At 38.2% G+C, this 12,187-nt stretch overlaps 1 protein-coding gene across 2 annotated transcripts in view; it reads right to left on the minus strand.

Annotated features, from left to right (window-relative positions):
- Positions 1 to 3,239: 3,239 nt before the first annotated feature.
- Positions 3,240 to 12,187, minus strand: part of COMMD1 (copper metabolism domain containing 1) — a 144,911-nt gene continuing 135,963 nt past the window's right edge. Inside the window, exon 3 of one of the 2 annotated variants that reach the window (XM_059942694.1) lies at positions 3,240 to 3,459. In XM_059942694.1, the coding sequence (XP_059798677.1) occupies positions 3,352 to 3,459 (108 nt within the window). In that variant the 3' untranslated portion in view covers positions 3,240 to 3,351. The remainder of the gene's footprint in view (positions 3,460 to 12,187) is intronic. The other variant, XR_009506438.1, reaches the window with a different exon arrangement.

Below are 12,187 nucleotides of genomic sequence, written 5' to 3' on the forward strand. Positions count from 1 at the left end.
TGGACAGTTAAGAATTATAAGGTGGCAACTGTCTCACAAAGGCCCATCTTTTCCAGCATCCTGTTCTTTTTAGAAAAATATCAAATCATTTCTGAGCTGACTCCAGAAGGCCTCCTTCTATATCCTTGTCCCTTCACTGGTCTGGATATTTATTGTGTACTTCAGAAAACAATATTTTCTAACATCTGTTTAACATTTATTTTCCTTTAATTTCTATTATATTCTGTTTTCCACATTTTCACTCAGGTCTAAAAAAAGAACTTCAGTAACTACTAGCTTGACATAATGTCAGCTATTTAAGATTTCAGATACTCAATGTGATCGTTTGCTTTTCACCACCTGCTTGCATTTGGGAAAGACTAAGTTAAACTAAACTTTAAAATGCTGTAATTCCTTTTGAATCATGGTTAAAGTAAGACTGGGGGAAGAGAGGTTATACAAAGGAAAGAGGAGGCTATAATAGTCGAATTTAAGCCTCCACTGATGAAGCTGATAGGAACCAGAGCTTCCAAGAAAAGGCAGTCCTGAGAATAAGGCCAAATCCTTTGCTCCCTATCAGCATGAAACTGCTAAAGTCTGGAGATTCTTTCTGACTTTATTTTGAAAGCAACGTTTGGCTTGTCTGTCCTGTTTCTAAACAGACTGAAGTTACAGTGCTTATGGTTGAAGCAGGGATAATTTCTACAAGGCCCAATTCAGGCTGAGGATTATTTTTATTTTGCTCCACATTTCCTGAACTCAAAATAATGTGGTTTCAACCTAGGATTATAGAGGTAGGAAACCTAGTGGGGTCTGCTGGGACCCTTATGCCAGTTTTCTCCTTTCCTGGTCCTTTCTCCATGCTTGCACTATCCCCAGGAAGATGTCCTAGTAGTAAGTCCCCCTTGCAAAAATTTACAAAAACAGGTCAGTACAAGAAAATACAAAAACCAGATAATATCCAATAGGCACGAAAGGGAATGATTTAGTCACATACTTTCTTAGAGGTAATACAAACTGATATTAACCTTTTTGGAGAGCAATTTGTAATGTTTATCAAAGTCTTAAAAACTGTGTGCTCTGTACATCAACTATACCTCAATAAAAAAAAAAAATAAAACCCCAAAAAACCCATGTGCTCTACTTCCAGGAATTTATGCAGGGAAAGTCAACTCTTCTTCTAGTCCTAGCCTTCTTTTTGTTATCTCTGTATATTAGGTTGATGGGTCATTTAACTCTTCTTAGTGAGTGCTATATTTTCACAATAGACTATAATAAACATAATACTCCTTTGGCAATCAGAAAGTAAAAAATCACCAGTAAACATAAAACACACGCAAACATACCTTGTCTGAAACCACTTGCATTCAAAAGTGTTTAGTGTTAAATGTGGGGCCCACCTTCAGCAACCATTTCATTATTATTATTATTATTCTGAAAAATTCAGTATACATTAACAGTTTTACTAATGACCTAGGGTTTGGGGATATAATAAAAAAGCCCATGTCCACTTTTGTGGCTATTACTTTCACAGAATGATCTAAATAAAGCTTCAAACCACAACGATGGCCTCGCCCTGTGGGCCCATGGACTGTTCCTTAAGGCTTCCATAGACTTTCATTGGAAATGTGACTCAATACTAACATGGTAGCTACAGTTCTTACTTTCAGTGACATCTGGAATCCCATTATCTGATGAGATATTCTTTTCCTCCATTTTACAGCAGGAGACATTATCTAAATTCTCCTGGATCACGTGACAGTAGCCCTGAGAACAGAAAGCAAGTTTTAATAGTTCTTTCGCCAAACCACGCGCCTTTTCTGAATCTATTTACCATACTGTTTCAAGATGTTTTCTGAAGGGTCCACAGGGGCTACATTTAAAACTTTCTGGTCATTGTCTGCTAACTGCTGGGATGGTTTTAATCAGGGAGGAAGCCAAATTTTCTGCTTGGGTTTTGGAAAAACTCCTAAAATGTCTTTAAACTGATTTAGGAGAAAATGCTTAACAGAAGAGGAATTATTACTGCCCTGAATAAACTCATTAGAACTGACATATGCTGTAACCACAGACCAAGAGCACTACATTTTTGGGACACATTACATCCCAAAGGCAACTGAAGTTTCTAAATGTTATCAGTGTCAGATGACAAAACCTGTTCAACAAGGACCATAGCCTCAATGTACTTAGTTGACAGTTCCTCCTCTTAGAATATTCTTGGTGTTTGGTATAACTTCTCTACCAGGACCTAGTTTGTTTGTTTGTTTGTCTGTTTATTTATTTATTGGCTATGTTGGGTCTTCGTTGCTGCACGCGGGCTTTCTCTAGTTACGGCAAGCGGGGGCTACTCTTTGTTCCGGTGCGCAGGCTGCTCATTGCGGTGGCTTCTCTTTGTTGCAGAACAAGGGCTCTAGGGGCGCGGGCTTCAGTAGTTGTGGCTCGAGGGCTCTAGAGCACAGGCTCAGTAGTTGTGGCGCACAGGCTTAGTTGCTCTGCGGCATGTGGGATCTTCCTGGACCAGGGCTTGTACCCGTGTTCCCTGCGTTGGCAGGTGGATCCTTAACCACCGCGCCACCAGGGAAGTCCCAGGACCTAGTTTTTATGTTAGTTTTCTTGAAGAAATTGTCTTGAAGAAGGTTTATTTGATGACTTCAGTAAAATTTTCTGAGGTAAAGAACTCCCATCACTTCAAGAGACATTTTCCCTTCCCACAATCCTGACTTGAGATAAGTGAAGGGAGACCCTTTATGATGAGGCCAATTTAGTTCTAGGTTCCAGAAAAGCCCAAGTTTCTCAGTAGCTCAGATCAAACCAGCCCCCCCCCCCGCCCAGATTTAGGCAGAACTAATACAAATACCTCAATCAGTTCTAGAAGCATCTCATATCTTACTAAGGTCAGTAAACCTCTTCTAGGTTAGGCAGGCTCCTCTAGGCCTCAGCTCAGGCCATATTTGGTCAGCCTTGTATTTGCATGAGTAAAATGTTTTCTCCCCCTTTTCTAATTCTTGCATGATTTATCATGTATAAAGTCCTATAATCCTACCCAGGAATAAGCCACCATAGCAAGGGTTTCTAAAGCTGATCCCACCCCAGTCCTACTGAATCCAAGTCTCTGCGGATAGGGTCCTTAAGGTCTTTTTTTAAAAAAAATGCTTTTATGAGTGCCTTTGTAAGCTGAAGTATAAGAACGTCTGCAGTAGATCAACTATAAGAGTAAATGAAAGGAAGAGAGAAAGAAATCGCCGCAAGCTGAGGCAGGCAAGATTTGAACTTGAGGATTTAATACTATTGGGGGAATAAGATTTTTTTTAAAAAAAGCAGATCCCTGGGGAGGGATCATGAACACCTTTGTCTCAACAGCTCCATCTTCAGCTAGGCTGGCTGCATCAGTGTGCTGATACTTTCTTCTACCTCCGAGAGCTTCTTCAGGACTTGGGTGACCTTGACCTCATCAAACTCCAAACACAGAAATTCAGATTCCTGGAAAATATAAAAGGATATTTTAGACAAGACCCTCAAGATAGCCAAGGCTCTGGATCTGGTGTGATCTAGCTCCAAAGCCCAGGGCCCCTACCCAGCAAGCCTGACTCAGGCCTCAATACCTAAATGATATTTTTACCCACACAACGCCCTAAATGAAACTACTTCTATGAGGTGTTTCATAAATGCTAAAGAGGTATACAAATGTCTGCTGTTCTCTTTAAGAGGCACATGAGAAGCTTTTCTTGTCTGTCATCACATTTAATCCCATAATAATTTTTAAGGTAAGTACTTAAGTATTGCTGTTTTATAGATGATGACTCTGAGACACAGGGAGGTTAACCTGTATCACAAAATCAGAAAAAGGCAGAGTCAGATTGTGAACTGCCAGCTCTGGCTGACTCCAAAGTCCATGCTGTCTCCATAGCACCCTGTAATAAAAACAATGGAAGGAGGATTTAGATTGGCTCTGTGTTTGCCTGGGAATTGGGCTACCTTGGATTTAGTGGTTATACTAGAAACTGTGACAAGCTGTGAACAAGTTGCTTGGGAAACATCAACCAGATAATTGAAAGATAACCAGATCTTGAAACAGCCTTAAACATTTCTGAGGCCCTTCCACTTGCTACAAGCCAACTCTCCCAAGATTTCCCTCAAATACATTCCTCTCAATAACTGTTAGGATCAATCAACCCCAAATTAGGTAGAAATCAAAGAAAAAGGCCTTTGAAGTGTGGTGACAGAAATTTCATGTACACTGGACAAATCCTAGGTCCACACTGTCTTGAGACAAGGGAAAAGTATACGATTTTAAGAGTGACCATATTCAAGATCCCAAAGAACAATAACCATGTAATTTTAGAGCAGTATGAATTCTTAGAGACCATATAACCCAACTACCTTGTTTTTCAGGTTATGAAATTGAGGTCCCAGGCATGTTAAATGACATGCCTATTATCCCTGTTTGTCGATGGCACAGCCACCAGATCAATGTTCTTTTCTCTATATTTTCCTTTCTAAATACATGGCATTTCCCACCCCCATTCAAAGTGGCAGGCAAAGGAAGACCAATAAGCCTCTTCAGAGGGAGGGAGTCACTCTGTCATCAGCTAGAAGAACCTTCAGGATCTGATTTTGTAAAAGTACCTTTGCTGTTGGTGAGCTGCTGTGCTGTGTCTGAACATCACCCAGGAGAAACAAGTACAGAGGGGAAGAAGGGGCCTCTCAGATGAGAGTCTTTCAAAGGGAGGAAAGGCAGCTTTCCCTGGCTACAAGGAACTTTTTCCTCAAACATGTATTTAAATAGGAAAATAGGAATAAATAGGAAATAGGAAATAGTCTCATATGTGAGCTTAGAAACTGCCAGGTTTTCATTTAGTCGAAAGCAAGAACCAATTTAAAAAAAAGAAAGCTGCTCCTGTGTTTGAGCTACAGGCAGGGTTATCTCCTTTTGGAAATAAGAGCAAATGTATGGCAAATTAGGTACTTCACTTGGCTAAATTAAGAACAGGTCTCAGATTTGAAAGCCTCTTATTCTTCATTCAGTTTTATTGAGCTCTTTAGCCTGACTTTAAAACATTTAAAAATATTTGGCCTTTGGAACAATGGTCTAGAAACTAAGAATTACCAGAGTCTAACATATATATTTAGGAAACTGGCAGAAAAGATGATGTAATCCATGTTTCACCTCAGTGAGATAAAGTCAGTTACAATAATAAATCACCTCATTTTCCATTTATATGGGAAGAGCCTATTAAGGACAATGTTCATAGAGATAGGAAAATCTGAGCAAAGTTTATTAATAAATAGCCAGGATCTTTTTTGACTGAAAGTCATTAATTTGTTATAAGTTTCAGTATTCAAATTATCTTTGATTGGACCTCTAAGTATTAATGAAGCTTGGTTTACTTTTAAGGGTAATCGAATACTAGAGAGAAAAAGCAGGCTAAACAGAGTCCAAAGTTAAACAAATATTTTCCACACACTCCCAACCTTCAACTCCCTCCCCTGGAAACAATGCACACTAACAGCCTTAGAAAGACACATGTAACCATACATGACTCTTGAAGAAACAGTTTACCTCAAACTGTATTATCAAGGCCTAGCTTCATCTAGTTATGTCATCAAAATATTTTATCAGGAATTCAGGGGCCTTTAAACTGGGGTTTAACACATGGAGCTTTGTTCAAATTTTGCATTTGGTTGGGGCACCCTACAGAAAATACATCTAAAACACTTGAAAATATCTTTAGAAATGCAGGTGATGCTTTTCAAGCCAGATGCAGAAGGTACAAGAGCAATCTGAAACACTTGATTTTTTTCTCAAAGTCATCCATCTTGATCTGGTCATAATGAGCGACGATAAGACTAAATTTCTGTATTTAAATATCTGAGTCAAGAGTTAGAACCTGCTTCTTAGCAGAGTGTAGATACATCATGGGATAGAGCCAGAAAATGGTTAGCAGGTGAATAAGCAGGTGCATCATTATTAAGAATATGTACTTTGTGATCACAGTGAGTATGGCAGTGTACTAAATTCAAGAGTTTAAGTAACTATTCCAAATTAGAAAAGAAAGCAAAGGTAAAATATTCAAATATTCTTTCCAAGTACAAAAGCTAAAAATTCATAAAATACTAAGAAGAGATCTTTGAGAGGCCACCCTCTCCAAACTAACAACAAAAAAACCAAGCTAGCTTTTAATGACTTCTAGAGAAGGACATCTTACATGTTTCTAAGGAACTCCTTTCCCAGGTAACCACTCTGACATTCTTCAGGAAACTCTTACTTGTCAAACCTAAATCTTTAATGTTTTAGCTTAAACTCGTTTCCCAACAGGGTCAGAGAGTATAACTGATTATTTTATATAAAAATTGAAGGCAGTTATTAAGCAAGTGTTTGGTTTCTCCATCTACATACTATTAAATAACCTCTCTGTGTGTACTGTCCATTTAAATGACTTCCTTATCTAGGTCCAGAAGCATACCCTGACCAATTCTTTGGCAAAACAATACTACAGTGACAAAATGCTAAAAATAGAAAATAAAAAGGACTATGACTTAATAAATACCTAAATAGAACCATTTAGAATAACTTGAACATAAGAAAAAATAGAAATCTTATAGCCTATCTTCTGTATTATTTCCCATGCAAAGTTTCCACAAAGCTTTATCCCCAAATTATTGGTCATATTTAGCATTAGAATACAACTTTGGCAAATTCTAACATGTTGTGGTCTCTTAAAAATTCTAAAGTTGTGGGATGGAGGATGAGAGTGGGAAAGGATGCCTTAGGATCCTGCTAACCAATACTGATTCAGAAGGCCACATACAGGTGACCAGCTTTCATAAGGCTATTCCAATTTTTCTTTTGGCTTCATTTATTGACACAAAGGGACTCTTGGCTGAGCACAAACTTTTAGCCACGAAGCCTATCCCTCTGTTTGGGCTGTCCTTTCCTAAACTTAAATTAACCCTCTGAGCTGCAGCTCTGCCACTTTGTGTCTTCTGGAGAGAGAAAGAGAACATATGGCAAAGGTCAAAATTGGCAATAGTGTCCTGAAGAGCAATTACATAATAAATAAGATACCCAAAGGCTTTGAATATTGCCCACCAGAAAAGTTTAAAACAGCTTCATAAGTAAATCTATGTTCGCCACTCAATCCCATACTTTCTGCAGCTTTCTCAGAATTATACCAATACTGCTCCCTACCTCTTTCAGGAGACCTCAAAATAGCTTCTCTGTGGCAAAGAATCCTCCAAGTTACTTCATAAGGGACCACTTATCCAAAATTAAAATTTTATAGTTCCCTGAAAACTGTGCTGATTATTCTCCACTTGTCTTTTCATAGCCATTCTCCACCTTTCTCTGCCTTGTTCCAGGTCCTATAAGATTGTGTCATTCCTTTGTTCTCTGGCTTACAGTTGGGTTCTGACAAGAGAAGAGAGAGGTCAGGATATTTATTCTCTTACCCCCAACTCCTTCTCCTCTGCCATTTCCAGTATTTTCTATGTGAGGGTATCATTTCTTTATTTCCTACTTTACTTCTGGCCTCAATCACTACTTCAGTATAAACATGAGTTTCTTCAGACTGTGAAAGTACATAATCACCAAATACAAACTCCAAAGATGAGCACAGCAAGAATTTTTATCATGCCTAAGTTGGCAGAAAGGCTGCCCTCTAAGTGATAAACATGATAGTATGAACCAGAACCAGTATTTAATTTTTTCTATTATCATTTGACATTAAAATTATAACAGCATTTTGATATTAAAAAAGAAGAAAAAGAACAACAGTAACAACAACCGTGCGAGATGACATTTCATAAAGAATTTGCATCAAGGGTCTTGATACCAGACACATGGCCTCATCTCTACAACCTGTTCTTATACCCTATATCTAAAGCAATGGATAGCTTATGCTGTAGCTTAAAACAATACTTTCCAAAAGAAAACTTGTGATTTATAATGTTTTTTTTAATCTTTCGACAAACATTTTTAGCAATACATAATTACAACCAATGGTCCTTACTCAGGCCATTTTTGATCCTGAGGAAATCCTCATTTCAAATATAATAGCTGACAAGTCCTACATCTACTGTGTAAAAAGCATGATAAAGCAATTTTCCAAAAGGAAAAAAAAATTATACTGTAAATCACAAAGCAAATTATGCTACTGAAGATCAGAAAATACTAAAATCAGACTCTTTTGGAAGCTATGACTGAAACTTAATGACCAAGCAACTAAATTAAAATGATTCACCCCAAAACTCAACAGATGTCCATAATGTACTAAGACCATATGTGGGACTAAGACATGGTACTTCCAGAGCTGCAGCAACTTCTAGAGGAAGTATTTATCCATATTCCTGCAATCTCCTAGAAGAAGAGAGAGTATTACCAGTGTAGTATAAAAGCATTAACCATAACTGGATAACAAATACTGAGTTTTCTGGTGATGTCATTCAGGCATTTCAAAACACTTTTGTGAGGACAACCTGACAATAGGAGTTTAAAGTGCTTAAAAAAATTAAAAAGTCCCCACTCTCACAAATTCTTATTACATTAAAAGATAAACTTTATGAGAAAACATGAATTTTTAATCAGTTAACTAGAAACTCAAGGGAGAAAACAGACATTAGGTATCCAGGGAATTTCAGATCTACCACAGATATAAGTTACTGCTAAACAAATCTAAGGCACCTAACTTCAACTTTCCAAGTGGCACACACAGGGTTTATATAAAGTGGCAAAATTTTTAAATAAAATAACATCAGATCTTCATTATTCAGAAACCTATTATCTGGGTCTCTGCTGCTTGACTTCCTCCTCCCTTTTGGTCCATCTTTTAAGTATTTCTACAAGATGGGAAAAGGAAGTGAAATTTAAACTGGTTAGTATGACTAAATCACAGCAGCTCTGCAAAAAGTTTTATAGAAAAGGAACTTAGAGGAACTTTAACTGTGACTTCACATAACTACTTTCGGAAATCATACCCATATGGTGGCAATTTAAGCCAGAAAGGTCTTCTTATTCCAAATATTTCCCTTCCTCTAGTAACCAGGACTACTGTTCTCAGCCTAGATAATGTCTTTAAAACAGAAATACTCCCAGGAGAGGTAATACAAAAAAGTCATTAACAGCTTTCTACAACTTAAATCAAGAGATTTATTTTCCTCCAGAAAGGATGAACCCAAGTAGCCTGCCCTAAAACATAGGGTACCTACTATTAAGAGGGACTGGGGGAAGTGGGATGAATAGGTAGGGCACAAAACATAAAAGCAGGAAAGTACCAAAGGCAATCCTTCTCCTTATCACATAAACCATATCAGATGCACAGATCCACAGATGAAGTATCTGAAGCTAGTCAGATCCCAGATCCATACTCACCCGTACCTTTCTAATCACCTGATCACCAAGGTCACTAGGCACCAGGAAAACCTAGTGAACCTTATAAAGGGGCATTGGCAAGATAATCTCAATGAAATCCAAAGGCTGAATTTACACACACACAAACACACACACATCCTTCTGCTGGGGTGCTTTCATTTTCATCTGCAGGCTCAGGGCCTGTGACCCAACAAGGCAATGAGATCCTAAGAACACTGTCCACTCAAAGCTGTTTGAATTTCTAAGAAGAGAGAAAGTGGGAATAGGCCAAGAACAGGACCCTGAGATTCTTTTGGTTGAATATTTCTTAGCTGGAAAAAATCTAGAGCTATGACCTAGAAGAAAACTGGACATGCCTGTCCTGCCAATGTGTGATCAAAAGGAAAACGTATTTTGGCCCAGGCAACCTGACTTGTTTCTGAAAGGCAGAAAATAGTTTTGACCTTGCAAGAAGGAGTGGTTCTTTCATTGGCCAAATTCTGTACTGCTAAACCAAGACTATCACTATTCTTCTTCCCCCAAAGATTTCAAAGCAGCCTGACACATATCTGCTCCTCCTCAGTGTAGAGTGAAAGGTAAAGGTACTATCAATCTTCATTTTACCACTCAAACCAAAAGAAACCCAGAGACTAGCCCCACTTACATGAAGCCCAGAATTCCCAGCTCTTTGATTCAATCCATTGCCCACTAACACCTACATCCGACCCTCAGTATGGACACTTTCAAACCTGATTAGTGTAGATTTAACAGAGTAGAATGGGAACTAATTAGAAATACCCGATTTTGTACTGATTTACATAAGCATCAAGACTTAGACGCATTTAGTATTTTAGAAATACCCAAAAAGGAAGATAAAATGGAGCCAAGTTATGTAAACACTAAAAGCTCAATACAATTAGATCATTGGCTGATTCCTACAAAATATTGTGCTCTACTTCATTTTACAACTTTTCATTTTCAGCAGGATTTAATATTTAGCTGTTAAGATTTTCTGTATTTTGAAAAACTGTGGCTGAAAAATATTTGGGTAAAAAACTAGTTTTAGGTGCTCTGGTTTGATCTTTAGGAAATAATACAGAATTTTGGCTAAGTAGAACTAGTTTCCATGTGACAACGGACAAAGAACCAGAGCAACAACTGCTAAACAGCTGAAAAGGCAAATCACGCTGAAGGAAGGAGAAATTTTCACTTAAATTTTAGAGAAACCAAATGACAAAACTCTTTAGCACATGAGAAAGAGAGTGTTGCTAATTTTAGTTTGAAGTTCACATTGGGGCCCTTCATCATTCCTGATGAGGTGCATTCCAGAGCAAACTCATTTGCAAACAACTCTGACAAACAAACTAAAATATATTTACATGAAAGGAATAGAGAAGATTAAAAAACAAAAACAAACAAAAAACCCCACCTCATCCAGAGTAGTTCATTTAGGCAATACCATTAGTTAGGCAGGAACAAAGTATGCAATGGCACTTGCTTTCTAAGGGGTTCTTGATAACCTAGAGATTAAGATGGGGGAAACACCTTAATACGTCCAATAAAAAGACAAGAGTGTGGCAATGAATGACAAACTCCTTGGCAGGGGAAGAAGACAACTAGAGGACAACTAGAGGACGTCTAATTAGAGGCCAATGCCATTGCTCTGCCAATAGCACCATCTATCTATTCCCAGCTTTCTCAATGTGGTTTCTTTTAAGTCATTCATGATAGCACAATTAAGCAGCAATAGGCATAGTTATAAAGCAGCATTTCCCTTGGCCCTTCTTTATGTAAGGAGGGCAAAGGCTGAAATGACTAAGGATAAGAAGACTTTTGAATTCAGAAAACGCTGATTTGGGGAGAAGAAGTTTTGGATGAATATATATATATATATATATATATATATATATATATATATATATATATATATTTGGCAATGTTGTGGAGAATGGGGATTAATTTTGTCAGATTTCCAACTAACTCCAAATACAGTAACACTCTGAGGCACTGGAGGTTGGAACCTTCATTTTAACATTTGAATTTGTGGGGGACACAATTCAGTCCATAATAATGCCCAGTGCTTGTAGTGTACTGTGTTATCAGGCATCCCCTAAGTGCTGTTATGATGATCTCACACGAGTCTAGGCTTGCTGTTCATATTGTACAGAAAAGAATTTCTAATAGTCCAGAAACAAGAAACACACACACACACACACAAAAGCTATCTGCTGACTGCTCAGATCTGCCAGCCCAGTTTGGCAGAAGCCATATCTGGCCTCATCCTTACTGAACTCGACTTTGAAATGTCATTTAATCAATAGGGGCTGCCAGGAAGGGGGCTGGAAAACGGCACAAAAGAAATCTTTCCTAATCCTCACTCCCAGATCCTATTAAGTACCTTGCTTGCCACGCTGTATCCCAAAGTCCAGCTCTGAAGACTGACTCAGAATCTGGCATAACATTCTGTAAGAGAATATGGGGATGAGGGAAGAAGAAAGGATTTGTAGTCACTGCATGAAGTTAGTCACTAGCCTCTCTAGCTCAAATAGTTTACTGCAAACTTCTGAAGGTGGCAGAAAGAGAGGAGATTGCATCTTTATTGTCCAGGGTTGAATTCTGGCATCACTTAGGTTGCTGGGGCCTTTGTTTATACACAATAATCATCCCTCATATTAACATGGTGTTTTACAGTTTAAGAAAGCCCTTTCACATGCATGACCTACCTCATCTGATCCTTAGAACAACCCTGTAACTAAGTAGAGACCAAGCCAGAGGTAAGGTACTTTGAACAACTGTAGAAGTGACAGACCTTGTCCATCTGACACCAAATCACATCTTTTTAGCTATATTCAGCAGGAAGAC

Source organism: Balaenoptera ricei, chromosome 13 (assembly GCF_028023285.1).
Source record: "Balaenoptera ricei isolate mBalRic1 chromosome 13, mBalRic1.hap2, whole genome shotgun sequence".
Classification (NCBI taxonomy): Eukaryota; Metazoa; Chordata; class Mammalia; order Artiodactyla; family Balaenopteridae; genus Balaenoptera; species Balaenoptera ricei.